Source organism: Emiliania huxleyi, assembly GCF_000372725.1.
Source record: "Emiliania huxleyi CCMP1516 chromosome Unknown EMIHUscaffold_201, whole genome shotgun sequence".
In the NCBI taxonomy this organism is placed as follows: Eukaryota; Haptophyta; order Isochrysidales; family Noelaerhabdaceae; genus Emiliania; species Emiliania huxleyi.
In genome coordinates this window covers 94,282-112,511 of record NW_005200589.1, presented here as the reverse complement: position 1 = coordinate 112,511, position 18,230 = coordinate 94,282, and the positions used below count along the sequence as shown (strand labels likewise).

At 65.4% G+C, this 18,230-nt stretch overlaps 6 protein-coding genes across 6 annotated transcripts; 3 read left to right on the top strand and 3 right to left on the bottom strand.

Annotated features, from left to right (window-relative positions):
- Positions 1–264: 264 nt before the first annotated feature.
- On the bottom strand, positions 265–3,071 carry EMIHUDRAFT_365947 (hypothetical protein). The gene is made up of 9 exons (XM_005781445.1): positions 2,568–3,071; positions 2,341–2,423; positions 1,801–1,851; positions 1,695–1,730; positions 1,486–1,550; positions 1,185–1,197; positions 1,081–1,107; positions 714–755; positions 265–636 (listed from the first exon to the last, which is right to left on the bottom strand). The coding sequence occupies exons 1-9, from the start codon at positions 2,686–2,688 to the stop codon at positions 604–606; spliced, it is 471 nt and encodes a 156-aa protein (XP_005781502.1). The 5' UTR covers positions 2,689–3,071; the 3' UTR covers positions 265–603.
- A 2,096-nt stretch (positions 3,072–5,167) lies between these two features.
- EMIHUDRAFT_234145 (hypothetical protein) lies at positions 5,168–5,997 on the bottom strand (the record flags this gene model as incomplete). Its single annotated transcript, XM_005781444.1, has 5 exons — positions 5,168–5,207; positions 5,309–5,409; positions 5,520–5,551; positions 5,622–5,715; positions 5,776–5,997. The coding sequence occupies 5 exons, from the start codon at positions 5,995–5,997 to the stop codon at positions 5,168–5,170; spliced, it is 489 nt and encodes a 162-aa protein (XP_005781501.1).
- A 357-nt stretch (positions 5,998–6,354) lies between these two features.
- EMIHUDRAFT_234144 (hypothetical protein) lies at positions 6,355–8,134 on the top strand (the record flags this gene model as incomplete). The annotated part of the gene is made up of 3 exons (XM_005781443.1): positions 6,355–6,463; positions 6,795–7,033; positions 7,631–8,134. 3 exons carry the CDS (start codon positions 6,355–6,357, stop codon positions 8,132–8,134), a joined length of 852 nt encoding a protein of 283 aa, XP_005781500.1.
- Positions 8,135–11,641: 3,507 nt separating this feature from the next.
- EMIHUDRAFT_456840 (hypothetical protein) lies at positions 11,642–14,229 on the top strand (the record flags this gene model as incomplete). The annotated part of the gene is made up of 10 exons (XM_005781442.1): positions 11,642–12,124; positions 12,192–12,296; positions 12,384–12,518; positions 12,556–13,116; positions 13,196–13,306; positions 13,382–13,600; positions 13,674–13,751; positions 13,821–13,907; positions 13,960–13,992; positions 14,074–14,229. Exons 1-10 carry the CDS (start codon positions 11,654–11,656, stop codon positions 14,227–14,229), a joined length of 1,956 nt encoding a protein of 651 aa, XP_005781499.1. The 5' UTR covers positions 11,642–11,653.
- Positions 14,230–14,334: 105 nt separating this feature from the next.
- EMIHUDRAFT_234141 (hypothetical protein) lies at positions 14,335–15,207 on the top strand (the record flags this gene model as incomplete). Its single annotated transcript, XM_005781441.1, has 4 exons — positions 14,335–14,415; positions 14,490–14,639; positions 14,787–14,899; positions 15,072–15,207. The coding sequence occupies 4 exons, from the start codon at positions 14,335–14,337 to the stop codon at positions 15,205–15,207; spliced, it is 480 nt and encodes a 159-aa protein (XP_005781498.1).
- Positions 15,208–15,766: 559 nt separating this feature from the next.
- Positions 15,767–17,648, bottom strand: EMIHUDRAFT_456838 (hypothetical protein; the record flags this gene model as incomplete). Its single annotated transcript, XM_005781440.1, has 2 exons — positions 15,767–16,416; positions 17,184–17,648. The coding sequence occupies 2 exons, from the start codon at positions 17,646–17,648 to the stop codon at positions 16,105–16,107; spliced, it is 777 nt and encodes a 258-aa protein (XP_005781497.1). The 3' UTR covers positions 15,767–16,104.
- Between the last annotated feature and the right edge of the window lie 582 nt (positions 17,649–18,230).

Here is an 18,230-nt window from a genome sequence, read left to right as displayed (position 1 = left end):
GCTGGAGGCTGGTGCGTGGTGCTTGTGGTGCGTGGTGGGTGGTGGGCCTGGTGCACGGAGTCACGAAAGATTAGATAGGCGTGTGGCTTGGGTAGCGCGGCTGGCACCGCAAGCGCCCAGCGCGCCCCTGACACTGTGATGTGTCGAGGCGGTGTGACCCTCTCCGACCCCCCGCCCGCGCGCACAGCCGCATGTGGGATGTGTGCCGGCGGGACACCACAATCAAACATGCATGTGCAAAAAGTGTTGCGTCATCCAGTGTTTGCAGTGACGTAGACATAGCAAGATACGCCCCCGACACCCTCTACTCCTCTGGACTCCTACCTCATACGCTCTGCAACTTCTCCTCCTGAAACGGGTGATGGGGCGTCGCCGCGGCGGGCATCCTCGACAGCGGCCCACGCGTGCCGGGCGCAGCAGAGAAGGCGGTGCATCCGCCGCCGCCGCCGCGCCCGGTGCCTCTACTAGCCAACCGGCGGTCCATGGCCAGCCACTCTCGGCCGGCGGAGGCGCGCGAGTCCGCGGACACGTCCAGGACACGTCCAGGGCACGAGCAGGGCACGTGCACGGGAAACGGGCGCAGCTTGCCGTGCGGCGGCGGCGTCAGTCCGACTCCTCCTCCGACTCGTCGTCCGCCTTCAAAAAGAAAAAAAACCACGTAAAAAGAAATGGCAGCGGCGTCAGTCCGACTCCTCCTCCGACTCGTCGTCCGCCTCCTTGAGCCACGTGATGAAGGGGGCCGCCGCCTCGCGCACCTGAGAGATGGGGAGATATGGGGAGATGTGGGGAGATATGGGGCCGCCGCCTCGCGCACCTGGGCACGACTCAGTCACGGGGTGCTTCAGCCCTTCGAGTCGCGAAAAGGAATACGGCGCGCGGCCCAGCCGGTGAGATATACATCTCCCCATATCTCCCCATATCTCGAGGCACGGCCGGTGAGAGTGACGACTCCCACGAGATACAGCCGAGATACAGGCCGAGATACAGCCGAGAGACAGGCCGAGAGACAGGCCGAGAGACAGGCCGAGAGATTGCCGCGATGTGGGCGAGGGATGGCGGAGAGGTGGGGGGGGGGGGCGCCTTGCGGCCCAGCTTCTTCTTCGACTCCTACGGCGAGGTGTCCAGCCGAGATACAGCCGGGATGCAGCCGAGATGCAGCCGGGGCCGGGCGTCGTGTTCGGCGCCTTCTCGTGCCACTTGAAGAGCACGTCCTCGTCGTCGAGGATGTCCTAATAATTATTATTAATTCATTAATTAATTATTAACCACTTGAAGAGCACGTCCTCGTCGTCGAGGATGTCCTAATAATTATTATTAATTCATTAATTAATTATTAACCACTTGAAGAGCACGTCCTCGTCGTCGAGGATGTCCTAATAATTATTATTAATTCATTAATTAATTATTAACCACTTGAAGAGCACGTCCTCGTCGTCGAGGATGTCCTAATAATTATTATTAATTCATTAATTAATTATTAACCACTTGAAGAGCACGTCCTCGTCGTCGAGGATGTCCGCGTCGTACAGCAGCTTGAGCAGGGTCGGCACCTGCGCCACAGAAGCGTTCGATGAGAGCACTGCATTGTGCGAGAGTGTCCAATCAGACTGCGCCTAGGGAGGCTCAGAGCAGCCATGACGAGGGGGCTCGTCCGATGTCGTCGTCGGTGCTCCAACTTGAGGTTGGGCGCGAGCCTTCTTCTCCAGCTCCGGCACGCGGCCCACGAGCGCCTGTTCACAGCCTGCAGGTGTGAAGAGACGCTGTTCACAGCTCCGGCACGCGGCCGCCCGTGTCTCGCGCCTCGATCTGCTTGAGGAGGAAGGACTGCGTCTTCTTCTTGTCGGGCGTCGCCTGAGGAGCTCAGGGCGAGATCTGGGGAGATCTGGGGAGATCTGGGGAGAGAGTTATCCTGTCGCGCGTCGCCTGATGGACACTCACCGCTCAACCGACTAGTCGGGCAAGCAGAGCCTTGTCTCCTCGGTAAGGCCTTGTAGAGCTTCTGCAGCAGCCGCATGTGCGCCTGAATGACCAATAGCTCGCCGCTCACAACTACGGCCTTGTAGAGCTTCTGCAGCAGCCGCATGTGCGCCTGAATGACCAATAGCTCGCCGCTCACAACTACGGCCTTGTAGAGCTTCTGCAGCAGCCGCATGTGCGCCTGAATGACCAACAGCTCGCCGCTCACAACTACGGCCTTGTAGAGCTTCTGCAGCAGCCGCGTGTGCGCCTGAATGACCAATAGCTCGCCGCTCACAACTACGGCCTTGTAGAGCTTCTGCAGCAGCCGCATGTGCGCCTGAATGACCAATACGGCCTTGTAGAGCCGCTCACAACTACGGCCTTGTAGAGCTTCTGCAGCAGCCGCGTATGCGCCTTGAGGGTCGTGACAGCGGCCGCATCCAGCACGCCGTCAAAGAGGAAGCCTGCGGGGGGGCGGCAGTCTGAGTGGGCAACGGGGAGACGAACAGCGGCCGGCCCGCCGTCAGCGGGACACCTACGCGGGAGCAGCAGTCGGACTCCGCGACGGGAGAAGAGACGCTGCAACACACCGCCGTCAGCGGGAGGGCCAAAGAGGTCGAGCGGCTGGAGCTCGCGCTTCTCGGCGACCTGCCGAAACAGCGACTCCGCACAGTGACGCGGTGAGCGGAGGAAGGCGCGCCAGCTCGCGCTGCTCTCGGCTGCCTCCATCAGAGCCTTCACGCCGACGGCGACGCGCGCCTTTGCGTCCTCCTCCGCCTCCGACTTCTCGAGCGCCGCGCGGACCTGCACCAAGAGCCGTTGGCGAGTGCCCGCTGAGTAAGAGGTGAGTAATAGTGAGTCACTCCTCCGCGCCGCGCGCACCTGTCACACTCATCTCTGACGAGTGGCCGTGGGTTGAGAATGAGGGACTCCTCCTCCGCGAGAGCGACCAACCTCGTCGCCGATCTTCCGCTTCTCGATCTCAAACTCGTCGAGCCCCTCCTCCTTCATCGCCTGGTAGCCAACATCTCCCCACATCTCCCCATATCTCCCCATATCTCCTCCTTCATCGCCTGGGAGCCAACATCTCCCCACATCTCCCCATATCTCCCCATATCTCCTCCTTCATCGCCTGGAAGCCAACATCTCCCCACATCTCCCCATATCTCCCCATATCTCCTCCGTCATCGCCTGGAAGCCAACATCTCCCCACATCTCCCCATATCTCCCCATATCTCCTCCGTCATCGCCTGGTCGCCAATCGCTCAGTGAGCTGCAGCTCTCACATCGGACTCACCTAGCCCCCTCCTCCTCCTCCTCCCTACCCTGTGTGGACTCATCACCAAGCCCCCAGTGACTGACGAAACACCAAGCTCGTCGCTCTCCCTCCCCCCCCCTTGGCTCGCCTTCTTGTCGCTGATGCCCTGCTCGGCCGCCTCCACCTTCGAGTACGCCGCCTCCTGCACCTGACTCATCACAACCAGCGAGATATGGGGAGATGTGGGGAGATATGGGGAGATTGTAGAGCTCCTGCACCTGACTCATCACAACCAGCGGGGGAGACTCACTCGCCGCCTCCCCGCCGGGAGCCAGCTTGAAGCAGCCAGGCGTCGCCGCGCCCTGAGTCGCGCGGCGACGGCGTCCGCAGAAGTGTCGACGGACCACTCCTGGTCCTCGTCCTCCTCCTCCCCCCCCTGCTCCGCGAAGCTGCCGACGGCGCGCTCCTTCAGCTCATTGGCTGGGACCTAGGAGTACCCATTAGTAACCCACGTATCAACCCTAAGAGTACGACTTGCTAATCAACGTATTGATGAATGACTCATTGGCGGGCGCCTGAGGGGAGGGGGGTGGCTTGATGCTGAGTATTGATCAGTAACGCGGACTCTTCACTAGTGAACCAATGACTCCTCGCTGTCCTCCCGCTGGTCCTCCCCAGCATGCCTCACCTCTGATGAGTAACGGACTATGCACTAGTTTATCAACTAACCAATCTATCTGCCTCACGTTTGTGTCGTCCGCCTCCTCCTCCTCCTCCTCCTCGGCAGCGCCGCCCCCCTTTTGCCTCGCCGCCTTCTCCTTGCGCCGGTCCTCCTTGCTCTTGCCCTTGCTCGCGTTCCCGCCGCCCTAAAGAGGTGCGACACTTGTGGCAAAGAAGGCGTGCCGCCACCCGCGCCAGCCTCTCTCCTCCACCCGCGCCAGCCTCTCTCCCGGCCTGCTAGCCCGTCGCAAGTGCCGCCAACGCGCAGGCTGGTCTACACACACCACACACACCACACACGGCATGCCCCTCGGCCGCGTCTCGGCGGCATCTCGGCGGCATCTCGGCGGCATCTCGGCGGCATCTCGGCGGCATCTCGGCGGCATCTCCCCCCTGCGATGATGCCCGGGTCGGGGGCACTCTCGGACAGCCTCGCGCAATCTCAGGCGATCTCGCGCCTGGACGATGCCGCCCTTAGCGTCGGGCGGGTTGTTGAGGACGTAGTTTGCGAGCTTGTGAGACATGTCCGCGACGTAGTGGTGGCCGCACGCCTATGAATTCACTATCAGCTGACTACTAATGAATCGCTTGTGAGACATGTCCGCGACGTAGTGGTGGCCGCACGCCTATGAATTCACTATCAGCTGACTACTAATTAATCGCTTGTGAGACATGTCCGCGACGTAGTGGTGGCCGCACGCCTATGAATTCACTATCAGCTGACTACTAATTAATCGCTTGTGAGACATGTCCGCGACGTAGTGGTGGCCGCACGCCTATGAATTCACTATCAGCTGACTACTAATTAATCGCTTGTGAGACATGTCCGCGACGTAGTGGTGGCCGCACGCCTATGAATTCACTATCAGCTGACTACTAATTAATCGCTTGTGAGACATGTCCGCGACGTAGTGGTGGCCGCACGCCTATGAATTCACTATCAGCTGACTACTAATTAATCGCTTGTGAGACATGTCCGCGACGTAGTGGTGGCCGCACGCCTATGAATTCACTATCAGCTGACTACTAATTAATCGCTTGTGAGACATGTCCGCGACGCTGCACCTGGTAGGACAGACAGTGTGGAGTGAGGCCCGAGGCTGAAGGAGGAGATATGGGGAGATATGGGGAGATGTGGGGAGATATTCCCGAGGGGGAAGGAGGGGGGGTGGCCGCAGCAGCACTCGACGGGAAGCGACTCTCTCTGCACAAGGAACAACGAGCTCGCCGCTACACCAGCGGTGGCCGCACGCCCAGCAGGATCCGCATCCTCGGGCCGATGCGGCGACTCATGCTATTGCTGCTGCTGCTGCTATTGCTGCTGCTGCCGCTGTTGCTGCTGTTGCTACGAACGCTACTGACACTACTAACAGCGATGCTAAGCTAGCCTTGCAGTCGAACATGATCCGCTTCTTCGAGTCGAGCTCCATCGATGTCTCCGGCAACTTGCACTTGGCGCACAGCACCCACTCCTGTTCACAGCTGCAGGTGTGAACAGGCGCTGTTCACACCTCGGGGTCGACCGTCCTGACGTGGACCGCTCCTGTTCACAGCTGCACGTGTGAACAGACGCTGTTCAAACCTCGAGGTCGGCCGTCTTGACGTGGACCGCTCCTGTTCATTGGCGGCGAATGGTGGTCAGTCATGTCGCCCGCCGGACTGCGCTCACACGCACAGCGCCCACTCCTGTCAAGGGCTCCCAACGAGTGGTGATCACGCCCGCCAGCTCGCAACTGGCGCACCACTCGCCGCGCCTTGATGAACTTGTTGGTCTTGTCCTACGGGTGAGAGGAGCCGACAAGAAGTGGGGGAGGGGCCGTCATGCGGTGATGGCTGACTTTGAACCGCTTCGCCTGCAGGTCCTTGGTCTCGTGCCAGCCGGTGATGCAGCCCTGCCCCTGCGTCTTGTCGAAGGTCGAGATCGTGCCGAGCTCAACCGCGCAGTACTTGGTGAGGTATTCGCCCGGCCGCTTGAGCGACTTGCCGACGTCCGCCGCGTTGACGATCACCGTCTTCTTGCCGTTGCCGCGCCCCTCCTGCTTGCCGACCACCGCCGGCATCTTGTACCGGTACCTGCGCGCAGCGGGCGGCCGTGTGGGCGGCACCGCCTGCCGCTGCCGCTGCCGCGGGCGGAGAGGGCGGCGGCGGCGCTGCAGGCGGCGACGCTGCAGGCGGCGGCGCTGCAGGCGGCGGCGCTGCAGGCGGTGGCGCTGGAGAGGGAGGTGGTGCGGGCGCAGGCGGAGCTCGCGACAGCGAGGGCCCGTGCGGCGACGGGCGCGGCGAGGCCGTAGGAGAGGCAAGGAGGCCGGAGCAGCGGCAGCGGCGGGAAGGCGCGACGGCGTGTATCGGTGGCGGCGGCGGGGGAGGGAGGGCAGAACGCCGGGCGGGTGGCGCACGCTGGATCATCGCTACCGCCGATGTTGAGCACGGCTGCCATCCTGCTTCTCTCTGGTCGACTGGTGTGTCTGCTGCGGCTCGCATGCACTGAAGGCACCGACGACGCGCCGTGGTCTCCTCACTCGAGAGGTTGTTGGGGCGTGAATACCACGGCGTGAACAGAAACCGGCGTCGGCAGGTGCATGCACTTGGAGCACTTGAGAGAGGCCGTGCTTCTTTTTTGTAAAATTCTGTTTTTGTGAAGTGGTTGTCGGCAGGCCTGCCGACTCTGCTCGCCCACCTGGTGGCGGCGGCGGCGCCGCCGCTGACGACGGTACTGCGACCGGCGGCAACAGCGGCGCTGCCAGCGTCGTCAACAGCGTCGGCGCAGGCGGCCGGCAGCGACTGCCGGCGGACGAGCAGACGGTGCTGCACGCTTACGCTTCACTGCATGAAGCCAACACTGTCGCTCTCGCCGCAGAGCATCTCGGTGGTGCCGATGCGGTGGTGGAGGTGGTGGTGGAGGAGGAGGATGGCGCTGCGGCAGCGCTCCGTGAGGCTGTGCAGCGGGCTCTCGCCAGCGCCGCAGAGGCAGCCGCTTCAGGTGGCGGCTGCTCCGGCAAAAGCCATGCAGAGGCTTTTGCGGAGGGTGCGGCGCTGGAGCGGTGGGCAGACGAGCTCGAAGAGCTCGCCGAGCTCGCGGAAGCGGCGGAAGTCGCGGTTGGATCAGATCAGGACGAACCGAAGAGCGCCAGGACATCTACAGCGAGCTGTGAGCTACCACTTTCTTCCCGCTACGCTCGTGTTATTGGAGATGTTCAAGATGCAGTTTATCGGCCCGACGATCGGCAGCGAGGAGATATTCCTCGCCTCGCTGCTCATCGTGGGGATTCGTTCGAGATGCTGAGCGACCGCGCGACGGCGATGGCGGCTGCTGCTGCTGCTGCCGCTGCTTCTGCCGCTGCTGCTGCCTCTGTTGCGGCTGCTGCCATAGCTGCAGCTGCGGCCGCACCGCCCGGCGAGGCCGTGGCGGCGGCGGCGGCGGCGGCGGAGGCGGCGGAGGCGGAGGCGGTCGAGGCGGCGGAGGAGGCGGCAGAGGCGGCAGCGGCGGCGACGGAGGCGGCGGCGGCAGCGGCTGCTGCTGCTCCAACTGCTGCTGCTGCTGCTTCTGCTACTGCTGCGGTGGCGGCATCGCCCGGCAGAGATGCCGAGGCGGCGCTGCAGGCGGCGGCGGAGGAGGCGGCGGCGGCGGCGGCGGAGGCGGTGGCATTCCGGGCCAAGCGCGCGGCCCGACGGCGGGCGGAGCTCGTTGCTGAGGGCGAGGAGATCGGGGAGGAGCTGAAAGCCTCCGGGCTGGTCACAGCCTGGAGCGAGGCCCGTCCCGGCGAGCCTGGATACGCGGACGAGGACGGGGTGCCGGCGTACCGCGAGCCTGGCCCGCAACGCCACACGTACGTCGTGCTGGAGCTGCGGCCGCAACCTTTGAAGGGGCGCAGGGCCAGGCGCAACGCGCAGCAGAGGTCGGGGGGCGGCGCCACCTCGCAGGCGGCCGAGAGGGCGCTCCTGCGGTCGTCGGACGCCTTCCTCCAGCTGGCCGGGCGGGTCGCCGTGTGGAGGGAGCAGGTGGTGCGGGTCATGGAGGCGGACGCCCAGGAGGCGAAGGCGGAGGCGAACGCTCGGCAGAAGGAGCGCGTCGCTGCCATCCTCGCGGGCACGGACGCTGCGGGCGCGGGCGCGGGGGTGGAGGAGGCGCTCAATTGCTGGGAGGAGGGTGCGTACGAAGCGGAGACGCTGGAGACGCTCGCCGAGTTCGGCGATTGAGCGCCTCCCTCTCTCTCCGGCTGCGCGCCTGACCGGTGCGGCCTCCGAGTCGGCGTCTAGCGCGCGCGATAAGGTTTTTGCTCGCCTTCCCTGGGTTTCCCCGTGTTGCATGTCACTGTCATCACTGTGCGATTTCGGGGCCCGGGGTTGTGCGTTTACGTGAATACCACCGATCTTCAACTGAGCCCCCCCGGGGGACCATCGGTGCCTGCAGAGCGAGGCCGTAAGACGCACCGATCTTCAACTGAGCCCCCCCGGCGCCCGGGGGACCATCGGTGCCTGCTCTTGTGAAAGAGGCGCTCGGACACACGTGAACGAAACGGAGGCGCCTGCGTAAGACGACAGCGCGCACCTGCCAACGCGGGCAGGCCGCCCACGCGCGGTCGTCGGCACGCGGCGGAACGGCGTGCAGTGCGAGCGCAGCTGGGCGGTGGGCACGCGGCAGTGGCGCTGCAGAGGCAAGGCGGGGAGGCGGGGAGGCGGGGAAGGAGGGAAGGCGGGAAGGCGGGAAGGCGGGAAGGCGGGAGGCAAGGCGGAAGGGCGGGAGGGAAGGCGGAAGGGTCGGGAAGGCGGAGAAGGCATCAAGGGTGCGCGTCAGGCACCGGCACGCGGCGCGCTGCTCGCACGCGCACGCGTACATGCCGCGGTGCGAGAGCGAGGTGGTGCCCACGTGGCCCGTCGAGAAGCCGACAGCGAAGCGCGGCGGCGAGGGCGGCGCGGGCGGCGGCGACAGCGAGAGTGGCGGCGGCGGCGGTGGCGGGGTGCGGGAGCCGTCGTCAGAGGCGGGAGCGGCGGCGGGAGCGGCGGCGGGAGCAGCGGCGGGAGCGGTGGCAGAAGCGGCGGCGGCGGGAGCGGTGGCGGGAGCGGCGGCGGGAGCAGCGGCGGGAGCGGTGGCAGAAGCGGCGGCGGCGGGAGCGGTGGCGGGCGCGGTGGCGGGAGCGGCGGCGGGATCGGCGGCGGCGGGAGCGGTGGCGGGCGCGGTGGCGGGAGCGGCGGCGGGATCGGCGGCGGCCACGGCGGTTCGGCCTTCGCAGTCGAGCTGTGTCTCCGGCCCGGGCTCCAGCTCCGCCAAGTGAGCGCGCCACCGCGCCAGCCACGGATCCAGAAGCACGCCTGCGCTCGCGCCGGGGCCCGTGGCCCCGCCTGCGTCCGGCGCCCCACCCGACGGCGGGCTGAGACCGTCGAGCACCTTGGCGAGCAGCGAGGGCGTCAGCTCCTCCGGCGGCGGCAGCGCGACAGGGCCGAGCTGGAAGAGGCGAGAGTCGAAGCGCGGGTCGCGCGGCACGAGAGGCACCTGCCGCATTGGGCACGTCACCCCCTCCACCCACGCCACCCATGCGCGCAGCCGCCTCGGGGGCGAAGGAGCGAAGGAGCAAAGGAGGCGGAGCGCGCCAGCGGCAGGCGCAGCGAGGGCGCGTGTGCGGGCGGCGCGGCGCACCGAGCCCACCGCGAGCGCTTGCCAAGTGCGGAAGCAGTCGTAGCCGCGGCCTGGCGGCGAGAGGACGGCGCGGTGCGCGGCGAGCTGCTGCAGGAACTCCGCGAGGGAGAGCCGGCCGGACGCGATGTGTACCAGCGCCGCGTAGTCCGGGTGGCTGAGCACCGAGAGGTACGCCTTCCGCCAGCGCGAGTTGCTCTTCATCGGCGCGAGCAGCAGCCGCTTGTCGCGCTGCGCCCACGGCGGCGCGCCGGCGCGCGCCCCCTCCAGCAGCGCGTCGCCCGCTGCGCCCGCGCCGCGGACGGGGCACACGCCGAGGGGCAGAGGGTGCATGCGCTGGGCGGCGCGTGGCGTGGGCGGCGCGCTCAGGTTGTGCGCGTAGACGGCGCGCAGGCCCGGCAGGGCGAGAAGCCGACGCTGCGCGTCGGGCGTGAGGGGCGAGTCGCCGCCGTTGATCGCGAGGAGAACAAACGGCGCGCCACCTGCGGTGGGCGGCGGGCTGGTATGCGTGAGGCGGCGGTGGCGGCGGTGGCGGTGCTGGCGTGTGCGCACCGCCCGCACGGCGGAAGCCACGCACAAAGCCGTCCAGGTACGGCTTCTCCACGCAGAGCACCGCGCCCGCACCGCCGCTCCGCTCTAGCTCGAGGCCAAGCGTGACGCCCAGCCGCTCGCCGACCTCGTGGCGCTCGTCGCTGCGCTTGCCGAGGAGCTCACAGTACGTCTGCAGCTTCCGCACGTGCGGCCAAGAGGAAGAGTGCGCGAGGAACGCTTCTGGCGAAACGTGTCGCGTGGAGGATACGCGCGCGTGCCAGGCCGCGTCGTAGCTGTTGGACGAGGCGGGATCGGTGGGAGCTTCAGTAGCCATGCGGAAGCCGCCCGTCCTATCGTCGACGACAACGCCCATCTCCAACAGGCGCGCCCGCAGCGCGTCGGCGGCCGCAACGCGGGAGCACTTGCACGCCCTTTGCGCAGCTCAGGAGCGTCGAACCGTCACGCGCCATCACGAGCGCCGGCACGTTCTGATCTCGGCCCCCGCCGCGATCATCGTCTTCGACACCGGTGCCACCGAACACATTCATCCCAACCAGGCCGACCTCATCAACACCAGGCCGAGCAACGTCACCTTCATCGGCCTCAGCGGGGAGGCAGCCGACGCCTCCGTCGTCGGCGACCTTCCCCTCGTGCTCACCGACGCCGCCGGGAGGGAGTTTCCATTCCTCCTCCGCGAGGCACGAGTGTTCGAAGAGAGAGTGGACCTGAGCAACAACATGACCTGTAGGCAAATGATCGGAGTGGGAGTCAGAAACGTGGTCCTTGCGCGAGGGGAGCTCGATAGACTCGAGGGGCCAGGATATGCAGCAAGGAGGGCGGAGCTGCGCCGAAAGGCGAAAGAAGCCGAGAGAACAAGGGAACGGCAGGCGGCGGCGGCGCAGGACGAGGCAGAAGAGAATGACGCGACAGAGGAGGAAGTGACAAGGGAGAGAACGACGAGAGTGGGAAGCGGCCGCGAGGTGGCATGAAGGTTGCAGCGAGAATCGGCGAGAGACTGCGAAAAGAGATAGGAAGAGGCAGACCCCCTAGGGTGGGCGACGGCTAGCGCACCACACTCCTCTCCTTAAAATCCCTGTGTGGTGGCGGCGTGCCGTCCTCCCATCCCTCCCTTGGGTGTCTGTTTTCTTTCTTTCTTTTTGGTGTGACTGCTCCTGTGGTGCGGGCGACGGCTTCTGAGGAAGCCGTCGCCCGCGCCTCGCCTGTCGCGTGAATCGTGTCGTGCGACCGCCTGTTGTTGTAAAATTCTTTTGCTTTGTGCACGGTGCTAAGTGCATTGCCGCTCTTAACGGAGTCGCTTAGGCGGCTCCGGTGGTGTGCCGGCGATAGTACTAGCACGCGCCAGTTCGCACCTGTGTCGAGCCTGTCAAAGAAAGAAAGAAAACATACAACCCAAGGGAGGGATGGGAGAACGGCACGCCGCGAGCCTGTGTGCTGTGAGAGGTTGAATTTTTGAATTCTTTATCCCAGTGTCGTGCGAGGGAGTTTTGTTGTAAAATTCTTTATTACTAGAGTCGGAGAGTGTTGGTCTCGCGATGCCCGTCCCGCTCGTCGCGCATTTTCGCGAGCGTCCGAGCGGCGAGAACCAGATCACCTCCATCGACTCGGACTACGGCACTCTGCTCGACGAGGAGGCGCGGCAGGAGGTCATCAACCAGCTCCGCGTGCCGTCGGGCGACCTGCGGCGGCCGATGCTCGGCGAGCTGCGCAGCTCGGGCGGCTCAGACCAGCCTCCGATGGCGCGCGCGTGGAAGCTATCTGCGCTCGACCTCAACCTCCCGCTCGCCGTCACGACGGCGAGCCCCGAGTCACTCGAGGCGAAGAACCTGTCGGGCTACCAGAACCTGCAGAAGATCCGCGACGAGGCGGCGCAGTTCCGGCGCGGCTACTCGGACTGGCGGCGCGGCGCCGCGCGCGGCGCCCGCGGCGAGGCGAGCTTCACCGCCGTCCATGGGTTGGCCGACGCGCAGGCTGGCTCCGGGCTGCAGGGGCTGTCTGCGCTCGAGGTGCAGACAGGAAGAACAACTGAAGAATCAAAAGTTAATTAACTGACAGGGGGTGTCTGCGCTCGAGGTGCAGCAGCAGGCGCCCTCGCAGCATTCTGCGCCCTCGCCTGTCTCCTCGCGCAGCCGATCGCGCCAGTCCTCCCGCGACCTCGTCGGTCCCGCGATAGCAGAGGTGAGTGACCAAGCCGCCTCGAGGCGGGGAGGAGGGGGACAGGTGTGAGCCCGGTTCTGTGGGAGCCTTCGCGGACCCTCCCTGTAGGACGGCACCCTGCTCGAGGTGGAGATGGGAGTGGGCACGCCGACCACCAACCTCTCCGACACTCTCTCCGCCGCCGGCGACGCGGCAGACGAGGCGGCCCCCGGGGACAAGCTCGGGGACGAGGCGACTCCACACGTAAGAAGAAATACTCGCGTCACATTTCTTTTTCTAGGCGGCACTCGGGGACGAGGCGTCCGGCGATTGGCTCCGCTTTGCCTTCAACCCCTTCTCCGAGCCCGCGGCGCCAAAGCGGCAGGCTCTCCCCCTCTGTGCCGCCAACCTCGCCGCCATCGGCGCGGCAGGCAGCGCGGCAAGCTTGCCCGCGCAAGGCTCTCGCGAGGCGACGGCGCACATCGCTCACATCGGAGTCGGAGGCTTCCACCGCTCGCACCTGGCGTACGTGACGGACGTGCTGCTGACGAAGCAGCACGCGGGAGAGGTGAAGGCGGCGGAGCGGTGGGGCATCATCGGCGTCGGCTTGATGCCGTGGGACAAAAAGATGGCGGAGGTGCTCACCAAGCAAGACGGGCTGTACTCGCTCCTGCTGCGAGGCAACGCGGCCGCCTCTGCGCGCGTCATCGGCTCGATCCTCGAGTTCGTCTTCGTGCCCGCCGACCCCGAGGCTGCGCTGGCGCGGCTCTGCAGCGCGAGCGTGCGGATCGTGTCGCTCACCGTCACTGAGAAGGGCTACTACCGCTGCACGGACGGGTCTCTCGACCGCACGGCGCCGCTGGTGAAGCAGGACATTGACGAGTGGGGCGGTCGACCTCAAGGTGTTAACAGCGTCTGTTCACACCTGCAGCTGTGAGCAGGACATTGACGAGTGGGGCGGGGCGCGTGGGCTCGCCCAGCCGCGCACCGCGTTCGGCCTCATCTGCACCATTTTGCAGCGGCGACGGAGCGCGGGCCTCGGCCCTCTCACGGTCTCCTGTCGCGCGATAACATGCCTGTGATCGGCTCCGTCATGAATGGTTAAGTATCAATGGACCATTCCTTAGGTCCTGTCGTGCGACAACATGCCCATGAACGGCTCCGTCTGCCGCGCCGTGACGCTCGACTTCGCGTCTGCCGTCGACCCCGACCTCGCCGCGTGGATGGAGCGGGACGTCGCCTTTCCAAACTCGATGGTCGACCGCATCACTCCCGCCACGGAGAACGAGCACCGCGAGCTGCTCCGCTCCGAGTATGGCATCGTCGACGAGTGGCCTGTGATCGCGGTGCCCCTACCTGCGGTGGGCCATCGACCTCGCTCAGACTTGTCGACCGAGTCCATGGTTGCTTGTTGGTTAGGAGCCCTTCCTGCAGTGGGTCATCGAGGACTCCTTCTCGGCGGGGAGGCCGAGCTGGGAGCTGGCGATGCCGAATGACGTGTGGGGCCGGCCGCGCGCAGAGGTCGTGTCGGGAGCAGCGCCCCTTGACACCTCCAGCCGTGAACAGGTGATGCTGACGGCCGACGTGGAGCCGTACGAGCTGATGAAGCTCCGCCTGCTCAACTCGTCGCACTCGGCGCTCTCGTGCGCCGCGGTGCTGGGCGAGGAGAGAGTGGCGTGTGCATGACTCGTACGCTTCCTCTCAGGCGCTCTCGTACGCCGCGATGTTGTGCGACCACGTCTTCGTCGACGACGCGATCGCCGACCCGGGCGCCTCTTCTCCACACCCCGCCGCTGTGATCGACACGTCTCTCGCGTAGGCGCTCGCCGACCCGGACGTGTTTGCCTTTCTGCGCGCGTACATGCTCGAGGTTGTCAAGACGCTCGGGTCGGTGCATGGCGTCGATTTGGCCGAGTACCAGCGCTCGTTGCTCGAGCGCTTCTCGAACGCGTACATCAAGGACAAGCTCGCGTAATGAATGAATGAACGCGCCTCTCGCATAGTTAATGAATGAGCACGGGCTAATTAATTCATCAAGGACAAGCTTGCGCGCCTCGCGCTCGACGGCTCGCAAAAGTTCATGAACACGCTGCAGCACGCGCTGCTCTACTACCGCGCGCAGCAGGAGCTGGTCTGCGAGGTCCTTGCCAAGAGCTCGTGGGTGCGGGACGGCGACTCCCATACCTCCAGAGTACCGAATCCGGTGTGGGCTCAGTCCCGTGGGTGGTGTGGTAGGTGGCGCCCGCGCACAAGCACGCCAAGGAGGGCACTGACATCGTCGCGCTTGCTCTCGCCGCCTTCATGCGGTACGCCGCCGGCACCGACGCGAGCGGGGAGCCGCTCGAGCTGGTCGACCCGCTGACTGACGCGTTGCGGCCGATCGCGGTGCGAGCGTACGCTGGGCTTGGCGGAGGATGCGAGTGGCGGAGGCGCCGCCCGCCGGGACACGTCCGGGACACGTCCGGGACACGCCCCATAGGCGGAGGACCGTGCATCGGGGACCCTGCGGCGGCGGAGCGGGGGCGGCTCGAGGCGACGCGCGCCTTCGTGGAGACCATCTTTGGGGCGGAGGTTGCGGGCTGGGAGGCGTTCGTCTCCAACGTCTTTGAGCACGCCGACCGCAGCCACCGCTCGACGGTGCGAGGGTGCGGTCCGTGAACGGCGCCTCTTCACGCGTGCAGCCGTGAACAGGTATCCGCCGCTCGACGATGCGCGACGTGCTGCGCCAGTGCCGCCTCTCGCAGCGCAGGCATCGTCCGCGCGGAGAACGAGGAGTGTGTGCCAGCCCTCTGGCCCTAACCCTAATCCCAACCCTAGGATCGTCCGCGCGGAGAAGGAGGAGTGTGAGGCGCGGCTCAAGGAGCTCTGCAAGACCGACGAGCTGCTCACCTCCCGCTCCGAGAAGGCAGCTGCCGCCACCTCCTCCGCCGAGGCGCCGGCATCCGCCAACTAGCGCTCGTCCATCTTCGTAGGCCGCCGTCCGCCGCTTCTACGCCGAGGCGCCGGCGGCGGCGGCGAGCAGCGACAGCGCTGCGCGCACGCCGGCGGCTGCGAATCGGCGCCGCTCGGAGGGCTTCCCGCCGCGAGGAGAGACAATTCCCGCTGACGCGCGCATGCCCCCTCCCCGCGCTACAGGGTTGGTGGGCCTGGCCTCCGCCGCGTCGCAACTGCCACCGCCGCCTCGCTGCGAGGCGCGCGGATCTCGGCGCCGCCGGGCGGCAGGGTGTGAGCTTCTCGGCTCGCCCGGCCCGGCGCTTAGAATGTACGCTGTTGTGTCTGTGTCTACGCGCGCAGGGAGCTGGAAGTTCGCTCGGCACGACGCCGGCCTGGAGTCGAGCAAAGGTGCGTTGGAGATGGCACAGCTCTGTGAGCAATCTAAGGGAGAGTATGCGATGCTAATGGGTTGCAGCCCGTGCATGTATCGGCTGTCGCACGTGTGAGCACTGTTTATGGCGCGGGAAGATGTGGATGAGCATGTCTCGCACATGTGCGGGCGTGCAGAATGTGTTGATGTTAAGCACTCCCACTCCTGTCTCCCGGGTACCGCAGGTACGTAATATGGACGCAGTTGCGAAATGGTTCTCCCCCCACATTTTGGCTGAATGCCCCGTGACAGACACGAGACAGTGATGGAGATGGTTTTTGTGCGGATCTGCCGGCTCCCTCTTCGCACACGCTCTTCAGATCTAAAAACATGACGCTTGCCGTGCAGTCTCAGGCGTCACCCGCCGCCTACCCATTCAACCCAGGAGGTTTTTGGGTGATGGCGCGGTTTACGGGCGACGCCGTCATTCGCGAAGCACGCGTGGTCTCCTCCTGGGTTCAATCTGATCTCCTCTATCGCGTCGCTCTAGATGAGCGCCTCGACTACCTTGAGCGCTTGGCAAGGGAACTCGCCCTTGCCTGCCGGGTCGAAGTACTTGATGAGCTTACCCTTGTCGATCAGCGCCGCGACGCGCTTCGCCTTCGGGCCGCCCTCCTCCGCGCTCAATGCCGCACCGTATGCAGCCGCCACGGAGAGGTCTTCGTCGCAGAGGAGCGGATAAGTGAAACCCTGCGCATCAGAGAAGGTTTTATTCTTCTCGACGCTGTCGTTGCTACAGCCGACGACGGCACACCCGGCCTTGGTGAAATTATGCAGCAGCGCCTGGAACGCCAGCCCCTCATCGGTTCATCCGCCTGTGGACGCCCGAGGATAGAACCAGAGGAGGAGCTTCTTGCCCTCAAAGTCACTCAGCTTGACGGTCTTGTTCTCGTGGGACGTGGCGGAGAAATCTGGGGCAAGGGACCCGCATTTCGGCGGCGGGCCGTGCGGCATAGCTCCAGGTTCTCGAGTAGAATCCTTTGGCCGCGCTAGGATATGGAAGCCGAGAAAAAGAATTTTAAAAGCCCACTCGCTCGAGAAAAAGAATTTTGCCGCGCGCCGGAAAATAATTTTCCAACCCCTGCGGTCGCGAGAAAAAGAATTCATTCCGCGCCGCGGCCCGAGGCGAGGTGGATGGGTTGGGAACGAGGGGGCGGAAGTGATCAGTGGGTAGAGGGTCAGTACAACTGTACTCAGTTCTCGAGGTTCTCGAGGAGGTGGATATCCTTTGGCCGCGTTGGGTAGCGAGGATTGGTGTGACGCGATCCACGCAGGCGTGTTTTCTGACGGCCGACCGTCAGTGCACGGAGTTGCCCCTTCTCCGACTGCCCCGGCTAGTTCCCGAGTGAAGCCGCGAAGAGTCGCACCTGCCAGCGGTGAGGAGACAAAGTGAGACGAGTGGGCGGCAAACGAGATACGGTGAGTGGCCGTGAAGAGTCGGAACTGTGACGGATGAGGAGACACTCTGAGACGTCACTGTGGCGGACGTGAGTTGAGCGAATATGCACCTGTGACAGAAAGAAAAGCCTTGAGCCGTGAACGAGTCGGAGGTGAGACGCGAGCACCGCCGCCTGCTCCCAGCTGAGCGCGGAGTTGCTGCGTGGACCGTGCGTGCAGGTGGAGGTGTGTGCGACGCCCCGCGAGATGTGCCACTGCCAGCCAAGACTCTCCTCGCGCAGCAGCGCGTGCACCTCGCACGCACGATGGGCGTTGCAGATGAACTTGCGTGCGCTGCTGGTGCCTCGCCCGGTCGGCGCTCGCTTCCACCGCCCGCTGTTACCCCCGTGATCAGGCATGGACTCCAGCGCAGCATCGTCGGTTGAGAAGCACGGGCCGACGGCTTGCCACCCCTTCTGCATGAAGTCTATGCGTGCCTGCCCGCCGCCGCATAGCTTGCGCGGCAGCCGTGTCGGCAAGCTGGCGGCGGGCCCTGCGGCTTGCTGCCGGTCAGCCTCTTCGGGACCGACACCGCGCTCTGCAGCCAGCTCGGTCGCCTCGCGCGTGGGAGCTGCCGCCGCCGGGCCAGGCATGGGTACTAGCAGATGCTTAGCTCAGCTCAAGGCCAATTAGGGAGGCCTTGTGAACTTCACAGCTCAACTTTCTCACATCGTAGGTGTCTACGCTCCACAGCAGTGTTGAAGGCGGGCCTGGCTGTGTCAAAGGCGCGTGACTCGAGTCTTCCCGGGCAGCCAAAGTCGCGACTAAGGGCACCAAGTTGGGTGCCTGACACCAGATGCCTGCAGTCACCTCTGTGCAGTCACCTCAGGCGCTTGGAATAGGCGGGCGAAGACTTTCGCCGCCGCCGCCGTTGTCACTCCCTCCCGCCGCCGCCGCCCTAGCCACCACCAACCAAGCTTGCCGCCGCCGCCGCCAGCCTCGCCGCCGCCACCGAGCCCGCCGCCTCCGTCGCCCCCGCCCCCCCCTCGACGGCCCCAATTTCGGTCTGTTCATTCAGCACCGCCGCCGTGGGCTCTCCCTCTGCAAACGCCTCTGTGATTGTCACCCATGACGCGGCTACGGCTACGACTTAGCCGTCTGCTGCTGCCGGGGGCTGTTCCTCGCTTGGTGATCGCATTGATGCATCGTCGCTCATGTCGTCGACTGGTCTTCAT